General features: G+C 53.5%; 7 protein-coding genes across 7 annotated transcripts; 3 read left to right on the forward strand and 4 right to left on the reverse strand.

The window, feature by feature from the left end:
* Nucleotides 1-662: 662 nt before the first annotated feature.
* On the forward strand, nt 663-2,291 carry Z517_08546 (uncharacterized protein; the record flags this gene model as incomplete). Its single annotated transcript, XM_013427061.1, has 1 exon — nt 663-2,291. One exon carries the CDS (start codon nt 663-665, stop codon nt 2,289-2,291), a length of 1,629 nt encoding a protein of 542 aa, XP_013282515.1.
* A 330-nt stretch (nt 2,292-2,621) lies between these two features.
* Z517_08547 (uncharacterized protein) lies at nt 2,622-4,049 on the forward strand (the record flags this gene model as incomplete). Its single annotated transcript, XM_013427062.1, has 2 exons — nt 2,622-3,569; nt 3,696-4,049. The coding sequence occupies 2 exons, from the start codon at nt 2,622-2,624 to the stop codon at nt 4,047-4,049; spliced, it is 1,302 nt and encodes a 433-aa protein (XP_013282516.1).
* Nucleotides 4,050-4,669: 620 nt separating this feature from the next.
* On the reverse strand, nt 4,670-7,507 carry Z517_08548 (uncharacterized protein; the record flags this gene model as incomplete). Its single annotated transcript, XM_013427063.1, has 2 exons — nt 4,670-5,920; nt 6,053-7,507. 2 exons carry the CDS (start codon nt 7,505-7,507, stop codon nt 4,670-4,672), a joined length of 2,706 nt encoding a protein of 901 aa, XP_013282517.1.
* A 333-nt stretch (nt 7,508-7,840) lies between these two features.
* On the reverse strand, nt 7,841-9,796 carry Z517_08549 (uncharacterized protein; the record flags this gene model as incomplete). Its single annotated transcript, XM_013427064.1, has 3 exons — nt 7,841-9,100; nt 9,151-9,509; nt 9,559-9,796. 3 exons carry the CDS (start codon nt 9,794-9,796, stop codon nt 7,841-7,843), a joined length of 1,857 nt encoding a protein of 618 aa, XP_013282518.1.
* Nucleotides 9,797-11,404: 1,608 nt separating this feature from the next.
* Z517_08550 (uncharacterized protein) lies at nt 11,405-14,708 on the reverse strand (the record flags this gene model as incomplete). The annotated part of the gene is made up of 3 exons (XM_013427065.1): nt 11,405-11,530; nt 11,589-11,657; nt 11,715-14,708. 3 exons carry the CDS (start codon nt 14,706-14,708, stop codon nt 11,405-11,407), a joined length of 3,189 nt encoding a protein of 1,062 aa, XP_013282519.1.
* Nucleotides 14,709-16,909: 2,201 nt separating this feature from the next.
* Nucleotides 16,910-17,781, reverse strand: Z517_08551 (uncharacterized protein; the record flags this gene model as incomplete). The annotated part of the gene is made up of 3 exons (XM_013427066.1): nt 16,910-17,196; nt 17,248-17,602; nt 17,665-17,781. 3 exons carry the CDS (start codon nt 17,779-17,781, stop codon nt 16,910-16,912), a joined length of 759 nt encoding a protein of 252 aa, XP_013282520.1.
* A 1,494-nt stretch (nt 17,782-19,275) lies between these two features.
* On the forward strand, nt 19,276-21,083 carry Z517_08552 (uncharacterized protein; the record flags this gene model as incomplete). Its single annotated transcript, XM_013427067.1, has 2 exons — nt 19,276-19,636; nt 19,708-21,083. The coding sequence occupies 2 exons, from the start codon at nt 19,276-19,278 to the stop codon at nt 21,081-21,083; spliced, it is 1,737 nt and encodes a 578-aa protein (XP_013282521.1).
* Between the last annotated feature and the right edge of the window lie 147 nt (nt 21,084-21,230).

The following is a 21,230-nucleotide window of genomic DNA, read 5'->3' on the forward strand; positions in this document are numbered from 1 at the left end:
GATTATTATGTGCATATGATTAGGTCATTGTTATCGTCTGACAGGAAGTTCACGACTGCATGAAAAAATGACTACCCTTCGAAAGAGGCACATTGTAAAAGCCACCCATCTCTGATCTATTCCGATTTGTTGATCAGCACTTCTGCTTCTTCCTCCTCTCTCGTCAGCTTCGGTCTGTTCGTGTTCATAAGGCCTCTCCCGGCAGAATATCGATGAAAATGAAAGCTGCCATGGTGTACTTGGTTTACCAAAGTTCCCTCTCGGATGCAGCTCAACTCGATTGGTTGCTAACACAAAGTTCCAGCACTAATGCACCTCATTACCATGTGGATGGGCTCACGAGGCAGTGAGGCAGACACTCCGAGGAATTGTCGTCCAATGGCATCTTCTTGCGTCCCCGTTCGAGTTTGCTCAGCCCTTTTGCAAGCAGTATCGATGAATGCTTCCCAAGTCAAATGCCATCATAATAAGATTTCGAGGCGTTCTCCTCCTTACAATCATGGCTGTTCCTTTCTCTCTCAACTACTATATAAGCGGATCGCAAGGACCTGGTGTTCAGCTCGCCGATCTGACGACTCTGGTTCGATCTGCGACCACAATATTCTTTCTCCAGCACAACATAGAGAATGGCTGACGACACAATAAGGTGCATTGAGGACAACATGTCAGGATATGAGAAAGGTCTGGAGACTGTCGACCCGATGAATCTCGTGTACCAGAATGCCGAGCAAGATCCTCAAACGTGGAGGGCTGCCGGACCAAGCCCTCAGCAGTGGACTGATATCAGAGATGTCTTCACTGACTTGTACATTGGTCAGAACAGGAAGCTAAAAGACGTGAGGACCATCTTGCGCAAGCAGTATGGTTTCAATGCTAGCGAGAAGATGTTCAAGCGTCGCATCACTGAATGGAAAATCCACAAGAACTACAAAGCAAAAGACAAGGAACTTTTGGCGAAACGGGTCAAAGAGTACGTTGACGCCGGGCATGACATTCAGTCGATCTCGTTTCGAGGGAGACCGTTGAAGTTAGATCGTGTCAAACGCCATTGTCGCAGCGACAAAAGGTTCACTCAGCTTTGGGAACAGTTATCGCAGAGTCCAGAGTCGGCGTCTGCAGGAGACATTACAATCAAGGACGAGTCGCCAACTATGGCCCTACAGAGGCCGAATGCCTTCTCAAACTCTAGTACTCCGCCTGGAGACTTCGACTTCAATGCGCAAAGCTGCGATGGCACTGGCCTCGGTCTCATGATGATCGATGTCCGGCCGCCGACTGATTTATACAACATGCAATCCAGCCTTTTCCACACTCGCGAGGCCGTGCAGTGGCAGTTTACGGCATTCAACCGGCTCAAAATGAACGAATTGCAATATCGATTCCCGAACTCTATTCCAGAAGAGGTGAGAGCTGGACAGACAGATCAAGTGTCGGCGTTTTGGCTGGGGCTCTACCATGGCTTCGAATCCTTGCAAACGGGAAGATCGAGCAAAGCGTGGGAGAATTTCGACATCTGCTGCAATATGGTCCAGCCGTTGCTATATTCCGCACCTCTTCAACTCCTATCTTGCCTACTGGTACACTTTGCAACGCCATGGCTAGGAATGGCTGAGCTAGAGCAGCATCTACTAAGCTTTGTCTCATCCATGGCAGCAAGTGCTTTTGGGAAAACTCATCCTTATGCCAAAGCTCTGAGCATGACGATTGCTTCTGAGAATCGGGATCGTGTCGTTGAGTCCATGATGCAACTGATAGTTGAAGGGTACAGCGCCCGACGAAAGCCCAGCAATTCTTCGCTCTTTGCCCTGCGAGTTGACCAGATTGACATGCTCCGAAAACGCAAGAAGTTCCAGATGGCACATGATATATGTCAGAGACTGATCAAAGACAGCCAGTCGATGCATCCCAGACGCTATAGGACTGCGCTAGCAGCTCTGGGTAGGCTGTATGCGGATCAGAATGAGGAATTTGCCATTGAGGGAGTGGCACACCGCATTCTCCAGCATGAAACGGCAGATCCGGATTCGAAAAATAGTGGAAGTGCAGCCTGGGCTTGTGATCAGCTCGCCACTCTTTGTCTGAGTCGTGAAGACTATACACTGGCTGAGAGATATCTGCGCCGGGCACTGGGTATGTCCTACACCGGACTCCCTCACCGTGGACCTTCGATGGATTCTCTCGCGGACAAGCTGGACTCCTGTTTGCGGCTGCAGGGCAAGAGGGGACATCTGAATCAGATCCCCGAAGAATCAGGCGAGGATTCGGAAATGCTGTCAACTCGTCACAAGTAGTGGAGAGCAATCAGAGTGTTTCAATTTATCGGCGCGCTAACGACACAGAAAGTCCTAGATATGCTACAAAGGTTTTTTGAGGGACTTTTGGAAAACGGCCTGTGCCAGAGTATCTCGACAGAACGAAAAGTCAGTGTGGACCAGTGTCTTACCCACCTAAGACCAAACCTGGACGTGTGTGCTTCGGAGACGGCGACAGTGAATCAGGAGCTAAATCCTCTCCGATTGAGCGATGAAGGACCTGGAGCTTCAAAAGCACATCCACATATCCCCTTTGATCTCATGAGCCTCCATTTTGAACTCTGGAAGCAGTTGTGGTGCACCATCAGAATGCCACCTTCGTACACCCGACATGCCTACTTTTGCGAGCTGAAATTCCCTGCCATCGACACCATCGACACCCTGAAGGGCAAGTCGAATTTCTATCGATGGCACTCTGACATCCAGCCGGTTCTCCTGTCCAATCCCCATTCTTCAGATCTGATACTTGGCAGCTGGACGGAACCTCAATCTCCGCCCTCTTGGAGCGTCGAAGACCAAGCTTCGGTCGAGGAGGAACGCAGAGAATGGAACGCGGCCAACACAGCGACGTGTCGCTTCATTCGGGCCACGTTGGCCATGAATGTCGGCCCGTTTGTGCGCCAATACACCACTGCAAAGACACTCTTCTTCAATCTCGTGTGGCTGTACGGAGAAGACGCCGGGATTGACACTCAGGGTGGCCCGCCGGTACCTATGAATGCTGAGAATGTGAATGCAAAGAAAGGTCGTGCCAGTCTTCTAGCCGCGCTCGAAGCCAAAAGAACCATGGACTATCTGCCGCCTGTGTGCGCGAACTCGAAACCATCGGCTTCGACCGCCCCAGCTCACAGCAGCAACAACAATATCAACAACGAGGTCACATCTCTTTCAGCTTCAGCAGCAGATCCTTCCGCATTTCGCGGACCGTCGCTGAAACCCACGAATATCCCGAACCTCACGAGCACACCAGATCGAAACACGACAACTGCCCGTCTATTCGACCGGATGCACACCATCTCCTCTTCCGAAACCAACCTGGAGACCATCCATGAACACGACGAGCCGCATCCAGGTAGACGTGTGCCTTCCGGGTACGTGATAGACTTTGACTTCAACCTCTGCGGCGGCGGCGGAGGAGGAGGAGGAGACGAAGCGAAGTCGGGTACCGGGACTGGGACCAGCAGCATCGTCAGCCCCTTCTCCCCCTGCGACTCGGGAAGTGAATACGATGATGATGATTATTATGACGACGACGAGGTGCGCCTTCTTCCACTTCTTCCTGCTCCCTCCAAGCGAACGGCAAGTTCCCTTCGCCCGTAGTTCTACCGATGTACATTCCGAGCAAAGGACCCTGCTTGCTGACTTGTGATTGTGACGAAACAGGTCGATTTCCACGATGAACGCCGCCGCCACCGCCGCTTCGAAAACAGCGACTTTGAAACGGGCTCCGACCAGAACACCGCCGCCGCCGCCGCCGCCAGGAGGAGGAATCCAAACCTCGTCGTGCCGGGAGGTGCAAAGACGGGTGGCGGCATCACGTCGATCCTGAAGACCGTCACTACTCGCAACAACAACAACAGCGACAAAACCAGGACTTGGAAACGTCGAGACAGATTCAACTTTTCATTCCCGCTGCGACGGTTGAATCCGGAGCTGGGGCCGGGGAAAGCGGAGGGAACAGGTTTTGGGGAGAGACAAGGAAAGGGAGATGGAAAAGGCGGGGCCCTGAAAGGGTGAAAGGCAAGTGTGTGGTGGGTATGTATTTTGGCAGTGAAACAAGTAGATTCGGGGCATGAGAATGAGCAAGTTCGAGTTGACTGGGGGTGATCTGGACGGTTTGGGCATGTGTCTAGGCATGTAAGATGTTGAAGGTCGAGAAACGAACTCAGTCTCTCGAGGGGAGTGGAAGTACAAGTGGAAGGACAAGCGCAAATAAGAATTGTGACTTTGTATCGGGACTTTAGAGGTATATGGCATCACGATCATATGTTCTCTCTCTCTCTGTTGACCCATCTTCTAATTCTCCCGCTACGACTTCAGTATACCTAGTTCTCTATACCATCAACATAATATCATATCATATCCAAGCCGACAAGAGAAGACATGTCATATCAAGACAAGTCACGGCCTGGACAGCCAGATGTGCTCTAAGAAATTCCCCCCAAAGACAAAGACGTCAATCATTTCTTCGTCATCATCGTCTTCGTCATCGGTCTCGATCTCGAGTCGTTCCGACCTCTTCTCTTGTCTTTCTTCTCTCTCTTTTCTCTCGTTTTTCCTTCCCCAATCTATACCGCAAGTCAAATCGCAAGTTTAGCCGCAAGAGAAGCGCGACAAAGCTGACGACGAATCACCAATCACCAATCTAGCCGCGCGCCGCCTTCGCGCTCTCGTGAATCTCCGCTCCCCTGCTCTCTCTGCTTGCCGACAAACAACCCGTACAGCCCACCACCAACGTTATTCCTCACCGTCTTCCAGCCGTCTTGCTCACCGTCGTCCCGTTCCTTCATGTAATGGCTCAGGTCGGGCGAGAGCATTTGCTCCGTCACCAGCACGGGGGCGGTGTACCGCGCGCCGAACCAGGAGATGCCGTCGTGGGGGTCGTCAACGCTAGCAGTGTCATGAGTGGTAGCAGGGTTCTTCTTGTCCATCTCCTCCGGTTTGACTGCCGCTGCTGCTGCTGCTGCTGCTGCGTGGTTGGATCGGGCGGCGCGGTTCGTCGGGGTTCGTCGCACTTCTTCCTTCGCAGCAGCGGCATCGTCCCCCTTCACTTGTGATGCGCCGTGGCGGCTTCGATCAACCCGCACGCCCTGCCGGAGTGGCTTGCTGACGTCGTCGTCAAAGTAGTTAAAGGGCATGAAAATCACGGAACTGGCGCTCGTGTGCATCAGCGTGTTGGGGATGTCCTGGCTGCTGGGCACGTGGTGGCCGCCCAGGTTGAAGTACAGCACGAGGTCTTCCTCCTCGACCGCCTCGCGGTCCTCGACCATCCGGGTGAAGTCGACCAGCGGCGTCAGCGGCTCGAGCGCGTTGTAGTGGTGCGCCGACCCGGGCTCGGTCGCCGGGTGGTTGCGCAGCACCCACAGGTCCGCCGTGGACCAAGTCGCCGCCTTGCCCAGCGCCGTCGAGTTGACCACCGTCAGGTGCGCCGGGTTGCCCATCCCCGTGCCCGGCAGGATGCGGTACGCCCGCGTCTCCCCCCATTTGTTCGTGCTGTTCGGCGATGTGATCAGGAACATCTCCCCGGAGTTGCGCGGCCAGTTGAGCCCCGTCTCGTGCCTGACGGGCGTGTGCACCATGTGCATCGTGTTGCGCGGGCCCCGCACCTCGGGCTGGTCCCAGTCGTAGGCCCGCTCGAGGGGTTCGATCGACGTCCGCACGACCGTGTTGGCCGTGCCGCAGATGTCCAGATCTGCGCGGAAGTTGACCACGTGGTCGTGCATCGAGGTGTGCAGGGCCGGCCGCACACGGTACCCGTATTCGTTGGTCGACGAGTCCCGTCGCAGTGGTGACGACGAGCGTGGCTCCGCGTGAAACGCGCCGAAGATGTAGCCGCTGGCCCGTAGCTTGACTTCGATCGAGCCGTCGAGGTAGAAGACATAGTCGATCTGTGTACATGAGTCAGTGTTATGGGCTAATGCGTTCCTACCTGGTGGAGAGGTTGTCTAGTAAGAAGAAGGAAAGAAAAAGGAAAAAAAAAAGGGGAGAAACGAGGCTACGCTCGTTTGAGAGGGGCTCACCGTGTAGTCATAGTTTCCCACCGTGCTCACGCTCCTCACCACAAGGTACGTGTTTCTGCTGACGGTCGCGCTAAAGGCCGAGGTGTGTCTCTGCAACGGCGCGTCCGAGGTGTACTCAAAGACGCAGATGGCGTTGCGGTTCGTATACATCTTGCCGCCCCGGTGGTACGACATGTCGAGGTACTCGGCGTGGCCGGGACAGTCCAGTCCCGGGACGAGGCTGAACATCATCTTGCCCATGCCGAAGAAGGTGTCCAAAAACTCGAGGCCGGACTGCATGGGCTCGACACCGGCGTAGTGGGCCAGCGCCTCCTGCAGGCCGAGCTGGTACATGAGGCGCGAGTTGTTGTAGCGGATGTCGAAGAGCGAGAGCGCCGTGGCCTGCGAGGTCGACAGGTAGAACGAGAAGCCCATCCACGAGATGTACTTCTCGGACCGGTCCAAACGGTAACGAGGGCCGTACGGCTGAATCGACAGTGGTGGTGGCATGTCTCGCTCTGGAGTGGATGTGCTGAGGTCTTCAGTGTCGGTCCACTCCCCGTCCTCGTTGACCGTCAGGCGCTCAAACCCGGGCGACGCCATAGCTTGCCGTAGCATAGTAAGATTGTCGTACAGAATCCCGTTGTAGAACCACTCGCTCGTCGTCCAGGACTCCGGGTTTGCGTTGGGGACGTTCAGCTTGACGTACAGACCTTGTGGCAAGAGGCTGCGGCCATCGGACTTCATGCCCGGGCCAAAAAACTCCAGCCAGTGTACCATACGGCCAGACTCGATGAGTGCAGGTCTGGAGCCCATGACCAACCCATTGGGATCGTCGAGATCGTCACGATTGGTCTTTGCGCCCAAGAGCTCCTGGGTGACATCCGATGCGTTCTCGCCGATGGACAGCGCCCACTCCAGCAGTGCAAAGACATCCGAGACAGGGCTCTGAACATAGTTGCGGCCGGAATTGTGGCAGTACGTCAAGGGGAGAATCTGGGTATTGTTGGAGGGTGGCAGCGGACCGACCATGTATTCGACGATGAAGGCGTCATCACCCTTGGTCTCGACGGCAGAGAGGCGAGCCCAGCGATCTGGGATAGGGCCATTGTGGTCTAGATAGTCAACCACACTGGATTTATTGGGCCGGAGCAGTTCGATCAGATTCAACGGGTTGTTGTCCCCTCGACTCCCACCCGCGCGGTCATCGGTCGAGTTGAATATATTAGTATTTTTCTGAAGCCATAGATACACCTGCGACGCTTCCACCTCGTCCAGCTCTGCCCAGAGGTTTTCTGCAGGCGCCTGAAAGTGTCTGTGAGGGTGCTTAGATGACGAGGCAGACGGGTCGAACAGTGGATGGCTAGTTGGATCCGAGGGGGAAGTGGAGAGGGAGGCGACGAGGAGGAGATAAGCGAGGCTGGTCAAGACGACCACGGCTGAGGTGGAAATGCCCAACAGCCTCCACAAGGCCATGTTGTCGAGGTCTTTGAATCGTCTGTTATCCAGGAGTCGAAGAGAAAGAAAGGATGAGGAGAAGGACTTGTCCCACGGATTCTCATGGTGATAACCGTGTATCTTCACAAAGTATGTAACTGAACTGAGTCATGAGCAATCTCTTGGGTCCCGGACATGGAGCGGAGATGCCCTGATGCCCTGATACACTTTGATGGCCCTCCTGGGCTACAATGTCCTTCCGAGGCATAGTCTGCTATTTTAGTCTTGGGAAGAAGCAGTCTTGAATGGTGGTGAGGTGGAGCTATTGATATATTATCTCATTAACACACAATACTCACACGTTGCTTTCCTCTACGTCGCAGCAATCCCGTCAGGCACCTGCATCTCCTTTACAATCTCGCCCTTCTCGACGCCCTCTGCATCCCCGTTGATCACCACCTTGTCCTTGGTCACCTTCAATTTCTCGCCCTTTTCCAATGGTTCGTGTGTGAAGCTTGTGTTGTTCAGATACCATGTCAAACCCTCCACATCTCCCGTTCTCTCCGCCGACGCCCATCCGTCGCCGAACCATCCAAACTCATTTCCATCGGCTGGAGTCATTTCAAAGTCGTCGAATCTCACCTTTTCAAGCGCCTTGACAGCATGAATACTGCTGCCGGGCCATAACGCCGTTACCCGGCCTCGTTTTCGTTCTTCCGGAGTCGCGTTGGGTGGCGATGACTTGTACCAACTCCCACATTCAGCTGAGAAGACCGTCCGTTCGAAAAAGGCTTCACAATAATTTGTAAAGTTCTCTACCGCTTTCCGCTTGGGCTCAATCGTCTTGGTGTTTCCTTGTCCTAGTCTCTGGAGAATCTGTCCGACATAGTTGGCGATAGCTTCGATGATGATCAGGAGATTACCGTTGCCGAGACCGGCGTTGGGACCAAAGGACTGGAAGAAATTCGGGAAGTGGTCGGTGCACACACTGAGGTACGTTTCTGGGCGCTCTTTGTAGCGATCCTGAAGGTTGACTCCGCCACGTCCATAGATCGGAAATCGACCCTGGAAAGACGTGTCGAATCCGGTGGCACAGACGATCGCTTCCACTGGTCGATGCTTCCCGTCCGTAGTCACGATGCCCGTCTCGTCGACATGTTGAATCTTGGTCGCGATCACGTCAACATTGTCAGCGACCAAGGCTTCAAGATAGCCAGGACCGGGAGTCAATCGCTTGCAGAGAGGTGGAAAGTCTGGGATGAGGTGTTCGGCAATCTCTGGCTTCTTCTCCAGCCGCTTCCTCATGTCCTGGTTAAATAATGACCACGCGCCCTCGTGCTCTTTTGTCCCTTTGTGTGTGAGAGCAAAGCCGCCCTGCATACCGACTTCAAGCGCTTTGCGATATTGGACGTAAGATTTAGGGTCCTTTTCCCAAGCCTCCATTTCCTCTCGCGTGTAGTTAAAGTTCCCATCCTTTCCATCGTTACGGGCCCGGACAAGCTCGTTACCAAATGTCGCTGCGATCCACGTCCGGCCACGCACATAGTGGTCCATGGATTTGACTTTTGGCTGCAGGGTGGCAACGATCTGAATACCACTGCTGCCGGCGCCGATGACCGCGATGTCTTTGCCCTTCCACATCGGTCAGCAAGGGCCCTGGGACGGAAACAGAGGCAACTCACTGAGATATCATAACTTGAGTCCCAGTCTGCGCTGTGGAGCAGCTTGCCCTTGAAGTCGTGCAGACCTTTGATGTCTGGCCATTTCCACTCGTTGAGAGCACCAACGCCGGTCATGAAGACGTCGCCGACGTCTTCAACGACCTCGCCGGTATCTAATCTCTGGAACTTGACGTGCCATTTCGAGGTTTCCTCGTTCCATCGAGCTTCGATACACTTGTGGCCAAACTTCATATATTTCTTGACATCGTATTTGTCGGCCACTCGTTTCCAGTATTGAAGAATTTCTGGGGCGTCAGCATAGAATTTGCTCCAATGCACTTCTGACTCGAAGCTCAGTTGATACGCATGAGCAGGGATATCTGTGTGTTGCGTCAATTGAGGATCGTTGCCACGTCGTGTTGGACCTACCACAGGCGCATCCAGGATATCTATTCTCATACCAAGTACCGCCCACGTCGGCGTTCTTCTCATAGATTGCGAGCTCCACAGTCGGTAAGAATCGAGGAAACTGTATGGCGGCACAAATTCCAGAGACGCCAGCACCAATATAAATGACTTTGAGTGGCCTCGGCTCATCAATTGCTCTCTCTGAGATCAGCGGATGGGCATAGAGTCCATCCGTCACCTTGTAACCAACCGATCCCATCTTGGCTAATCTTTCGAATCAGAACACGCAAAGAGTGGCGAAAGAGTGTAAAATAAGCCTCCGGAGGGAAGATAAGCTGTTAGACTTGGTCAGTGGACGCCTCCGGGTTGTAGCACAAGTCAAGGCCAATACTCTGAACCCAGAAAGGAAAAGAGAGGAAGGTAGAGGGCCAAAGGGGATCGAAAGCTCAGAGAACAAAATGGCAAGCGGAATGCTGCTGGTTATTTATTGTCTCACGGCGTGGTCTCCAAAAGGAAGGCGTGTTTTCGCCATATCAAACTTTCCACAAGGACCAGAGCCTTCAGTCTCTGTGATCTGCCGAAAGCAACGGCATCATAAGACACTCTGTAACACAGAGTCTAGCTCGGTCTTTAGGAGCAGGTTGGAACCTGAGAGGAAATCCCAAGGAGCCCCGCCCCTCTGGGGAGCACATCGCCCCGGGAAAATCGCCATTCAGAGTAGTGGAGGGCGGCCGAGGACTTTCAAGGTATTGTTTGTCCCAGTGGTATCTTGGGTGCATTATCCGGCTCTTGAGTAGTGGTTTACCCCCACGGGGCTACGCCATCCGTAGTGACAGGGTCTAGTTAGGATGAGGTGGGCTCTCTCAGGCGAGCACAGAGGACCAACGAAGGGATACTGAAAGAGGTGCTGTGCCGTCCGGTACACACTCGTGGGTGGTGGCACCAAGTGGCGCACCATGTGCCAGGTGGGATTTTTCCAGGCGTTTTCCGGTCAGCATTCAGTGAGGCTCGGCGCCAATAGGTGGGACTGGATGGGCTTTTGTGGGAGCATCGAGGAGGTCTTCGCTTCTGGTATTAGTTGTCAGATGGACACACTTGTTTTGGTCAGAATGGTACAAGTACTCGTCACTTGCAATAGATGCAAGCACCCAAGAATGTGATCCAAATCCTGGGATGAAAGGACTGCAAGTGCTGACCCTTTCACCAATCAGTCGATGGGAATCCCGTGGCTGTGTCTCCGGTGGCGTCGGCATTTGAACGAAGTGCAAGCAAGAGTAAGAGTAAGAGTACGAAGTGAAGTATGTAACTCGTACTCGGTATGCAAGAACAGAAACTGCTCCACATACCCGTTTGGAACACCAGATTCGCCATTACTGTACAGACACTCTGCACACAGTTAGCAAATTGCGTGACCTCAGCAGATAGATCACTCCACTCGTTGAAAACACAGAGCGAGTGTCGTACAATGCTGAGAACGACATGTATGGGAGAATCCCATTATCTCGTAGTAGTGTTCGAGCGTGCTTAGCAAGGCTGAGCAAGGCTACTCTACACGGACGAGGCTGCAGCGAGACGTCTTCAGTGCGAACTATCCCATTATTATACATAATGTAGTTGTCGGAAGACCCCAAGTTTCGAACTGACAAGCGAATCCATTATGACGGACTGAAATCTTCAGTGCTCTATCTTGTCTATGCTCTATCATCGAGAGGGTATCAGAAATCGGCCTCTATTTCCCTCTCCAAGCGGATTTGTTTTGCGTTGCCTCATAAACTCCAGCCACTCCTTTCTAAACGACCATGATTCGTTTCAATGCCCCCCAATGCACCTTAAGCCGTGAATCATCGAAAGGTAATCGTGTCAACATCTAGTCATCCTCATCCGAGAAGACTTCTTCACCCCGCTTTCTCCGGGCCATACGTTCCTTCTTCTTCTTTCTCAGCTCAGACGAAGTGAGTTTCTTCGCTTTCTTGTTGCCTTCGATCTTGTTGCCCTGCAAGAACAGTTAGTATCTCATCTCCAAGAAAAAAACTTGACATAGTTGGACATACCATAGCATCGAACTTCTCCTCCTCATCGTCATCCTTTGCCGACAAACGAGGACCAGAGCCTTGACCTTGCTAAAATAAAGAGTTAGTACAGTTCAACAGCGATAATTCTGGGTCGAATCAACTTACAATCCAGTTGTGGCCGCTGGGGGTCATTCTGCCGTTCATGACACTCCAAACCTCTTCGGTCAGAGACTCAGTGAACTCGGCGTTGTGGGAAATGATGACAACACCACCCTCAAACTCCTTAAGAGCCTTGGACAGCGCACCCAACGAGTCACGGTCAAGGTAGTTGGTCGGTTCATCCAAAACGATTAAATGAGGGCGTTGCCATGTGCAAGCAGCAAGCACGACCTTGACACGCTGACCACCCGAAAGACCACGCATCCGAGAGTGGGAGATCAACTCGGCATCAAGTCCGAAGTTGGCACCGTGTGCCTCAATCTCACGTCGGATCAGAGGTCGGAACTGGCCACTGGCCAAAGCTTCTTTCTGATCAACCTCGGCGACCATCTTCTGGTGGGAAGCTAGGATTTCAGAGCGAGGAATCCAGGCGTTGTCGGCAGTCATCATGGGAGTCCATTTCTCGTTCTTCTGGCCGACGTTTTCACCCAGTGCGAACGAACATTCGTACTCGTACGAGTTCTTGAACTTTCTCCGAGCGTGGATGCCGATGACGCGTCGTTGGGTACCGTCAATCTTGTAGATCTTGTCCATGGCCTTCTCGTCATCTTCGGTGACGATCTTGTTTGCTCGATCCATGGTTTCACGATCCTCGCCGGTCTGGAATCGCCATTGGATGTACTCGGATGGAGTCTTGTCCAAATGGTTATCAATGTGGGCGAAAGCGTGCTGTTTGATGTATGCAATACGGATGTTCTCGTGCTGGTAGAGCTCACCAGATGTGGGGATCAATTCACCGGTGAGGACGTTGACAAGGGTGGACTTGCCAGCACCATTGGGGCCGATGACTGCAATACGAGAGCCGAGAGACACCTGGAACGTGATGTCTTGAATCTGAGGCTTGTCGGTGCCAGGATATTGGAATGCCATCTTGTTGACACGGACGATGGCCTTGGCCTTGGTCTTGACACCCTCGAGGAAACCAGGTTCGGGGAACTTGAACGACAACTCAGAAGCACCGAGCTCGAAGTAGGACCGGGCAGACGGGACTCGCTTGGCGAACTCGGTCAGATTACCACGGTATCTGCGGAGCTTGAAGCGTTCGTAGTGGATGACATGTTGGATCACGTTGTTCAGGAATTTAGAATCGTGTGAGACGATGATTGACGTGCAAGGAGAGTTGATGAGGTAGTTCTCGAGCCAGGCGACGTTCTTCACGTCCAAGTGGTTGGTGGGTTCATCGAGCAAGAGGATATCAGGGTTCTCGAAGACGGCACGGGCAAGAGCCAACTTCATCTTCCAGCCACCAGAGAGCGAGGTGATGGGGCCTTCCATCTGGGATTCGAGGAAACCGAACTCCAGGAGCTTGGCCTTGATCTCTTCCACGGGAGTATCGATGCCGACGGATCTCAGCTTCATTTCGGTCCAGCCAATGACGGTGAGTTCAGTATCGGCGGCGTCGAGATCGTGTTCAACGAAAACAGTCTTGACCTCGGATTGCTTGGGGAAACCCTCGACCTGCTCGTTGTTGATGGCTCGCATGAGAGTGGATTTACCGGAACCGTTGGGTCCAAGCAGACCATAGCGCTGGCCACGCTTGAGCCGGAGCGTAGTTTGATTCAGGAGAATCTTAGCACCATAGGCCAAGTTGAATGTGCAGTTACAGAGATCTTCACCCTCTTCCTCATCGGGTTCAGCCTCAGGTTCGTCTTCGATACCTGGAGAAGCACGTTTACGGAGAGTCTCAGCGACGGCTTTGGCGTCGGCTTCACCAACAATAGTCTTGAGGTATTCGACGGTGTTGGAAACCCAGTCAGGCTCGTCGGTGATCTTCTCATCGATCAGCTGGCCAGCGATGGCGGCAACATAGTCAATGACGGTATCGGCCTTTGCAACGGCGCCTTTGTGCTTTTGCTCGATGATTTCCTTCAGAATCGGGACCACAGTGGCGATTTCACCAGCATTGTCGATCTTGGGGAAGGAGCCGTCTTCTTTCACAGCACCAACTCGCTTGAGAGTGTCCAAGCCCTGTTTGGTCTTCTCACGAGCCTCAGGATCAGCCATGTTCTCGTAGTTCTTCGTAAGAGCAGGCATCAGCTTAGGCAAGAAGGCTGCGACAATTTGAGGGTCCTCGACCAGTTTGCACATGTTGTCCACAATGACTGCGGCCTTTCGCTTGATGGCAGTATCCCGCTCAGCCAGACCACGTTCCAGGAGAGGAACCATGATGGCCAAAGTCGGCTCGTGGACATCAGTAACGAAAGTGGTGGCACCAAGCAAGTGAACGGTCTCGGGGACGTTCTCAGGCTTAGCAATACATTTGATGAGTTCCGGAATGAACTTTTCGATATCCTTGTTTTCGATCAATTTGCAGATCTTCTCCATTGTGCCGTAAGCCTTCTTCTTAACTTCAGGCTTGGTATCCCACATTGACTCTGAAACGATCGGGATGAGGGTCGGGACGAGGAAGGAAAGCTGGGTAGGGGCAGTTTCGACAAGGGCTTCGATACAATCAAGACCAGTCATCTTCTCGGGCCATTTCTGTGCCGTGATGATGGAGTTTCGGATGTGAGGAAGGGCGACCTTGACGGCGTTGGGGTTAATGGCTTTAACGATGGCAAGAGATGCGGCCTGCGCAGCGTTCTTGACCGAAACCATCTTGTCTCCCACCGCAGCGAGAGCCAGTGGCAGGAGAGAGATGAGGTAGGGCTCGGCACCGGGGGCAATGGTGGAGTGTGAGGCAACGGCTCGGATGCCATCGAGAGCACGTTCTCGCACAACGGCATCTTTCTTGTTGCTGAGTTGTTTCTTCAGGATCTCGACAGCCTTGAGAGGCACGTCGTGCTCCTCGATGGGGCCGTTCAGGAATGTGGCGACGTTGCCAGCAGCGCTGTTTGCCTCATCTTGAGTTTTCGAGATGGACAATTGGTGCAGCAACTGCTCGAGGGTGGCGATCGACTGTTTCGTCTCTTTTGACGAGGAAGTCGGAGTAGAAGACATGGTGTCGACAGAGGGCATCTCTGGAGGAAACTCAGAGAGTTCTCAAAGGGATGGATATGTCGAATCTGGTGGTTTTGTGGGTGGAAAATTTCAGGAATGTGAAAAAAAGGCGGTCTATGTCGGCTGAAGGGGGTGCCCACGAAGACTGCGCTTCCACGCCGGTCCTTCGCTCTATCTGGCTCTAAGAGGATAGGGAAAAAGAATGTGCAAAGACTCTATCAAGCAGAGAAAATGCAAAGAGTCTAGAGGGGAGAAAGAGGATGGGAGAGGAGAGATGGTAAGGAAAAAGGATGGACAGGGTGAGCAGGCCTGAGTTTTATTTTGTCTCTGGACTTCGCCGTTCTCTGCTCACAGAAATTTTTTTCGCTAGTGCTGCCGGTCCCTAAAAGCCCCTGGTCTATTCGCCAGTCATATCCGGCCGCATCGCCCCATTATTTCACCTGGCGCCCCCATCACTCTCCCCATCAAATGACTTTTTGACCGCCTTCCTCTAGTCTTTGCCGCGCTGGCCGACCCAGACCACAAAGAGACACTGTAACCAAAAGAGCCCCTCCGAGATACCAGAGCCAGAACAATCCCGGACAAACGAATCCCGACCGGAGATCTCGACGATCTCTCCCTATGCCAGTAGCACGGATCTGTCTGGACGAGTCGAAAATTCTCAAGAAAAAGGGGGGCAACACGGCATACACCACAACAGGGGGAATGGGTCTTTGTGCTTGTTGCCTATGAGTTCAGTTTTGGTCAATCTTCTGGAAGACCTATTTTTGTCGCCACTCAGCCTTGGATAATCAACAACCCGCACCCTCCTGTTACAGTAGAGGCCAGCTGGGAGACAGGGGGGTTTCACACCAGTGTGCAGGCTGCATTTACGCCTACCACGTCAGATCTGAATGCCCAACATCCTAGCAAGTACGAGGGCAGCCCCCGCGGCAGGTTGTTTGTCAAGTTCCCCATGTCGCCTTTTCCCGCCTACACATGGAACAATGTGTAAGCATGCTTCGCCTCCTGGACGGGGCCTTTTTTTACACCCTAATGGCTGAGTGATTGGCAATATCTCGCCTTGAACAGACGGTCATCCCGTTCACCCCGTCCTACTTGTCAGACTTCTTCCCCCAGTCCTGCACTGGAGGAAGCCTGGAGTTACCCTAAGTGCCCGGGAGGGGCTGTGGGAATCATTTCAGGCCAACTCGCGTATCAGACATGCCCCTTTATCGATAGGAACGGAGCTAAATGATAAGAAGAATAATTTTTCCACGCGCACCCTGCCTCACTCCTGAAATCTCCTTGCGATCAAACAGGAGGTGCGACACGAGGAGTCAGCCTGTATGAGGGAGCCTCTAGGATCGTCACCCCCTGATCACCTCTCATTCCTGTTGTTTCCAGCGAGATTTGCGCCAACAAATGCAAAAGTCCATCCCGCGAAAATTTACAGGATGGTAAGCTCGGTGCCACCCAACCGCTGGTGCGCCAAAAAATCGGCGAAACGTTCCTTTTACGTGCTTACCGATTGGCGGACCTATCAACTACGGGGATATTGCCGTCCTTTAGTGGCTTGTCGTCGTGGTATCTTCGGCGCGAACTGAATTTTTAATCTTGAGTTTCGGGGATGGACAAATTTACACTACTCGAATACTTCCATTAAGATCGCGACTGATGTCGATCTTTCTTCTTCACAAGTGACAAGATGCGGAGTTCTCTGATAGTGGGATCCATTCGTGGATACAGGCTCTGTGAAGGATCCTGATGGACTAAACTGGGGTAGAAGGCCTCTCACAACCAGGTTGAGATCAGTTGTTCACCGCCTCCTCCCCGGATTTTGGCATTCAGTTTACTCCAGATGTACCGCCTTCGAGCTCTCCACATTTCGATAGTGACAGACAGGAACCCATGCGCATGCAGGGTGCCATCGCGGGCATCGCATTTTGTTGTCTTCGCCACACTTTATTTCAAGTGTCTCAGGGCTGACAGGTTTATGCTTCAACTGGACGACATCCTTGCCGTATGTCCAGACGGACACACGCGCATCCTAGCAGGAGATCCCTTTATCACGAATAAGGAAAGATTTCTTGTTGTCATGACTCGTGTTGTTGCAGGAAATAGTGGATCAGCAACGCCAAAACACAGCGGAAAAATTTAGCCGAAGGCATTCAACAATCCCTTCCAACCGTCGACAAACGCCCGCAAACCCTTTACTTCTCTCAATGATGGTGACGATGCCTGCGCCTGCTGCTGTCACTTTCACTGCTGCTACTGCTGACACTTCTCCTCCTGCTCTCTGATCTCTTGCGGGAGCGAGACACCGAACGGCTTCTTCGGTCTTCGTAGTCGTCATAGTATTCGCCATAAGCCTCGCCTTCCCGGCGTTCTTTTTTCCTTTCTTTGCTTTTCTCATGCTTGGATTCGAGCTTGTGACCGGCATAGGCACCTGCGAGCGCTCCAGCAACGGTGATAAGGCCGTTCTTGTGGCCCAATTCATGACCCGCCCCTACCTCACTGTTAGACCTTGTTCAAACGACAGGACGGTATCAAGACTTACATCCACCAACAGCACCACCAAGGAGAGTTGCCCCTATGTTCTTTTCTGCCTCGTGCCCACCGTGATGTTTCTCCCCGCGTTCTCTTGACCTTTCCCGCGATCTTTCCCTCCCCCTCTCCCGTCTCGAGCCTCGGGAGCTTGGACGGTCGTCATAGCGATCGTCGTATCCTTGCGATGGAGGCGCATAATATGACGCGCTATCTCCTGCGCGGTACTGACTGGCAGCATATGGGCCGGAGTTACGACGCGAGCGACCGTCATATTCGCCCGCGTACTGGCCGACCTGCATGCCCGAGTTACGCGGCGAGGATCGGTATTGGTCTTCACGTGCAGGCTGATACTCTCCATAGGAGGACTGATGAAGGAGTCAGCCAAGACCGATGCTGGCCACATTCGAAATCAACAAACTAGCCTTACCTGTGGAGCAGCGTAGGTTTGACCACCCTCGTGTTGTGATCGCGGAGGTGGCGGATATTGGTGGTACCCGCTCCCTGGCGGGGGAGGATATGGGTTTTGGTTGTAGTAGTCTGACATGTTGATATGGATGAATCGAATAGCAGTCTTCAGAAAGAAGCGAAGCAGAGATACTGTCGCAAGTGTTATCAAGGGCGGCGCATGATGGGAGTGACAGCAGGCTCAGTCCTTAGTCAGTCCGGGTGATGCGCGGAGGGTGGCGGGGGCTTGTGGCCGGAAGGGCGGATAAATTATGAGGTCATCGCTCGGAATGGCCAGGACGACGTGAAAACCAATCCGAAACATCAGGCTCAGCAAGCCACAGGCTACCGCCAAGACGCCTTCCTCCTTTCGGCCATATCACAAAATGCCTCTCTTTTCCTGGAAACTGGCATCTCCGCCACTCTCCGTGATCAGGAGAATTGTCATTGTGTGCTTTGCCTGTCAATCCCCACGAATCCTCCTGAACAGAAAAGGGGGAGAATGGGCCCTTCATACTGGTTGATCCTTTCTTGGATCGTGCTCCACAGGACAATGCTTCAAGGAATGAGTTTCATCGCCATTTCTTCTTTCCGAGCATCAAAGCCTAAGAAGTGTCCTCACTGTTGAGGGCAGACACTGAAGTGCCCGCAGAACGTCGGGCTCCGAATCTGTTCTCAATGACACCAGATTGTTACATCCAGTGGACGCTGATTCAGATGGGATTCCAGCCGCCGTATAGCAGCAAGCAAAAACGAGGAAGAATTTCCCCTGTGACATCGATCGTCTGAGCCTTCACTGACTCAGCGTTTGCATGGTGATATATTTGTGAAACGGGTACTCCTGCACTTCAGAGCCTTGCGAGATCTACCCCAAGACGACCAATCATCATCGGGGAGCGGACCCAAACCGAGACAACAGTTGGGCGGCCCTCCCACCTGGTCAGGTTCGGTGCTTTCTCGGGCATTGATAATCACTGGTTCTTTTTCTCGCTTCTTGCTTCCACTGCCAATCAGCATCTCTCCTCAGGCGCGGCTGTTCTCAACGGTATCTTCGAGTTGGATTCGGTCTGAACTGCGCTGACGATTCGGCCTCCACTGTCCCTCCTGAGTGGCATTCGGTGTCTTCGCTCAAGCAAGGGCGATGCCGACTTTCCCTTTCGCTTGATTTAAGCTTAACTGGTTGCACTGTTCAATTGGGTGCGAGGCAGCCTCACGGCGACCTTTCCGCACCCGCTCCACTCACAAGGAGCTAGCCTCGTCGTCTCTCGCGTTTTGCGCAAGACCGAGCGAAGCAAACAAGGTCGAACCACCTGCATGTGTTAATGGAGTCAATGTTTGATCTCGACTTTTTTGGGCACTGGGTCCGCACATGGCTTTCGCAGATAGCGCCCTTCTGGGCGGCGAAGCCTCTGAAGGTTTGTCAAAATAGCACGGAGATTTTCTGGAAACTATAGTATATATACATCGCATTCCCGGCTCTTCATTGCCCCTTTTTGTCTCCCAGCTCACAGTTGGCGTTCAGGACTGCACGAAGAAACAGTTCTACTGTTCAGAACTAATTTCCTAGACCCATATCCAATTCGCCAGACTCAACATGGATCACACGCACGTGCCCCACGGGGCTTCTCTAACTACAACTCCAACTCTGTCGGATGCTGACGGCGCTTTGGAACATGGCGTTGAGAAATCAGACACCAGAATGACCCGGACGTCCACTCGCCGAACACTGGAGCGCTACCAGACAAGGCCGACACAAGATGCCTCGGATGTGCTGGATTTGCCTTACGACATCCTCAATGATGAGGCCAACATGAACGAATATCTGGAGGAGACGACGACTGGTGTGATTCCCAAGAAGACGATTTCGAGGGTCACTGGAGCGCTTGAGGAGCACGAATTGGTGACTTTCAAGGTTGGGGATCCGGAGAACCCAAAGAACTGGTCCAAGGCTTATAGTATGTGCTTCGTGCCACATTTTCTTTCCGTTATAATTCCTTTCTGCGCCTGCTGACCCTGCTGCGAACAGAGTGGTGGTGCACCATGGTCGTCGCATTCACATGCTTTACCGTCGCCTTCAACAGCGCCGTCATCACCGCCGACTTGGAAGGCGTCTCGGAAACATTCCACGTCTCAGAAGAAGTTTCCCTCCTGACCATCACCATGTTCGTCATCGGATTCGGAGTCGGACCCCTCGCATTTGCACCGTTGTCGGAACTCTACGGTCGGAAACCGGTCTATATCATCACCCTCAGTCTCGCTGTCATATTTGAAATACCCTGCGCCGTGGCACAGAACATTGGCACTCTGTTGGTCTGTCGGCTCATCGACGGCATCGCCTTCTCTGCCCCCATGACTCTTGTGGGTGGCACACTGGCCGACCTGTGGAAGAACGAAGAGCGTGGCGTCCCCATGGCTGTCTTCTCAGCTGCGCCCTTTATCGGTCCTGCGATCGGACCCCTGGCAGGCGGCTTTCTCGGTGATGCCGCCGGCTGGCGCTGGCTCTACTGGATCCAACTCATCCTCGCCGGGTTCTGCTTGGCCATCCTGACCTTCACGGTGCCGGAAACCTACACACCGATCCTCCTCGACAAACGGGCCAAGAAACTCCGCAAGGAGACGGGCGACAGCAGGTACGTGACGGAAAGGGACCTGGACACCCGCCCGTTGACGCAGCAACTTGCCATCTTCCTCCTCCGGCCTCTGCAGCTACTGTTCCTCGAACCCATCGTGCTTCTCATCTCGTTGTACATGTCGGTGCTCTACGGCCTTCTGTACATGTTCTTCGTCGCGTACCCCATCGTCTACGTCGAGGGCAAAGGGTGGACCGAAGGCAGCACGGGCCTGATGTTCATCCCGCTGGCCGTCGGGGTGCTGTTGTCGGCGGTCCTCTCGCCCTTTGTCAACCGACACTATCTCTCCATCTGCGCCAGGTACCCGGACGGCAAACCACCGGCGGAAGCGCGCCTCATCCCGATGATGCTCTCGTGCTGGCTGATCCCGATCGGGCTGTTCATCTTCGGGTGGACATCCTACCCGGAGGTCTCGTACTGGGGGCCCATGATGGGCGGCTTTCCCGTCGGTTTCGGCTTCATCTTCCTCTACAACTCGGCCAACAACTACCTCGTCGACACGTACCAGCACCTGGCCGCCTCGGCCCTCGCCGCCAAGACCTGCATCCGCTCCTTCTGGGGCGCCGGCGTCGTCCTCTTCACCGTCCAGATGTACCACACCCTGGGCTACCAGTGGGCCAGCTCGCTCCTGGCGTTTTTGGCCCTCGCCTGCTGCGCCATCCCCTACGCCTTTTACTTTTACGGCGCGCGCATCCGCAAATTCAGCCGCTACGCCTTCAAGGACGGAAACGAGGTTTCTCCCACCGGGGCCAAGAAGGCTGGCGAAGTGTGAAAAAAAAAAAAAAATTCAAAAAAATCACCAAGATGGGATATGGCAAGAGAGCAGAAACGAGAGATATCCAGCTTACAGTAACTACCAAGAGGTGTCGCCCGACTAAACCCCGAGTGTGGGGGGTGCGAAATGGTTTTCGGACACAGA

The sequence above is a fragment of the Fonsecaea pedrosoi genome (assembly GCF_000835455.1).
Source record: "Fonsecaea pedrosoi CBS 271.37 unplaced genomic scaffold supercont1.5, whole genome shotgun sequence".
In the NCBI taxonomy this organism is placed as follows: Eukaryota; Fungi; Ascomycota; class Eurotiomycetes; order Chaetothyriales; family Herpotrichiellaceae; genus Fonsecaea; species Fonsecaea pedrosoi.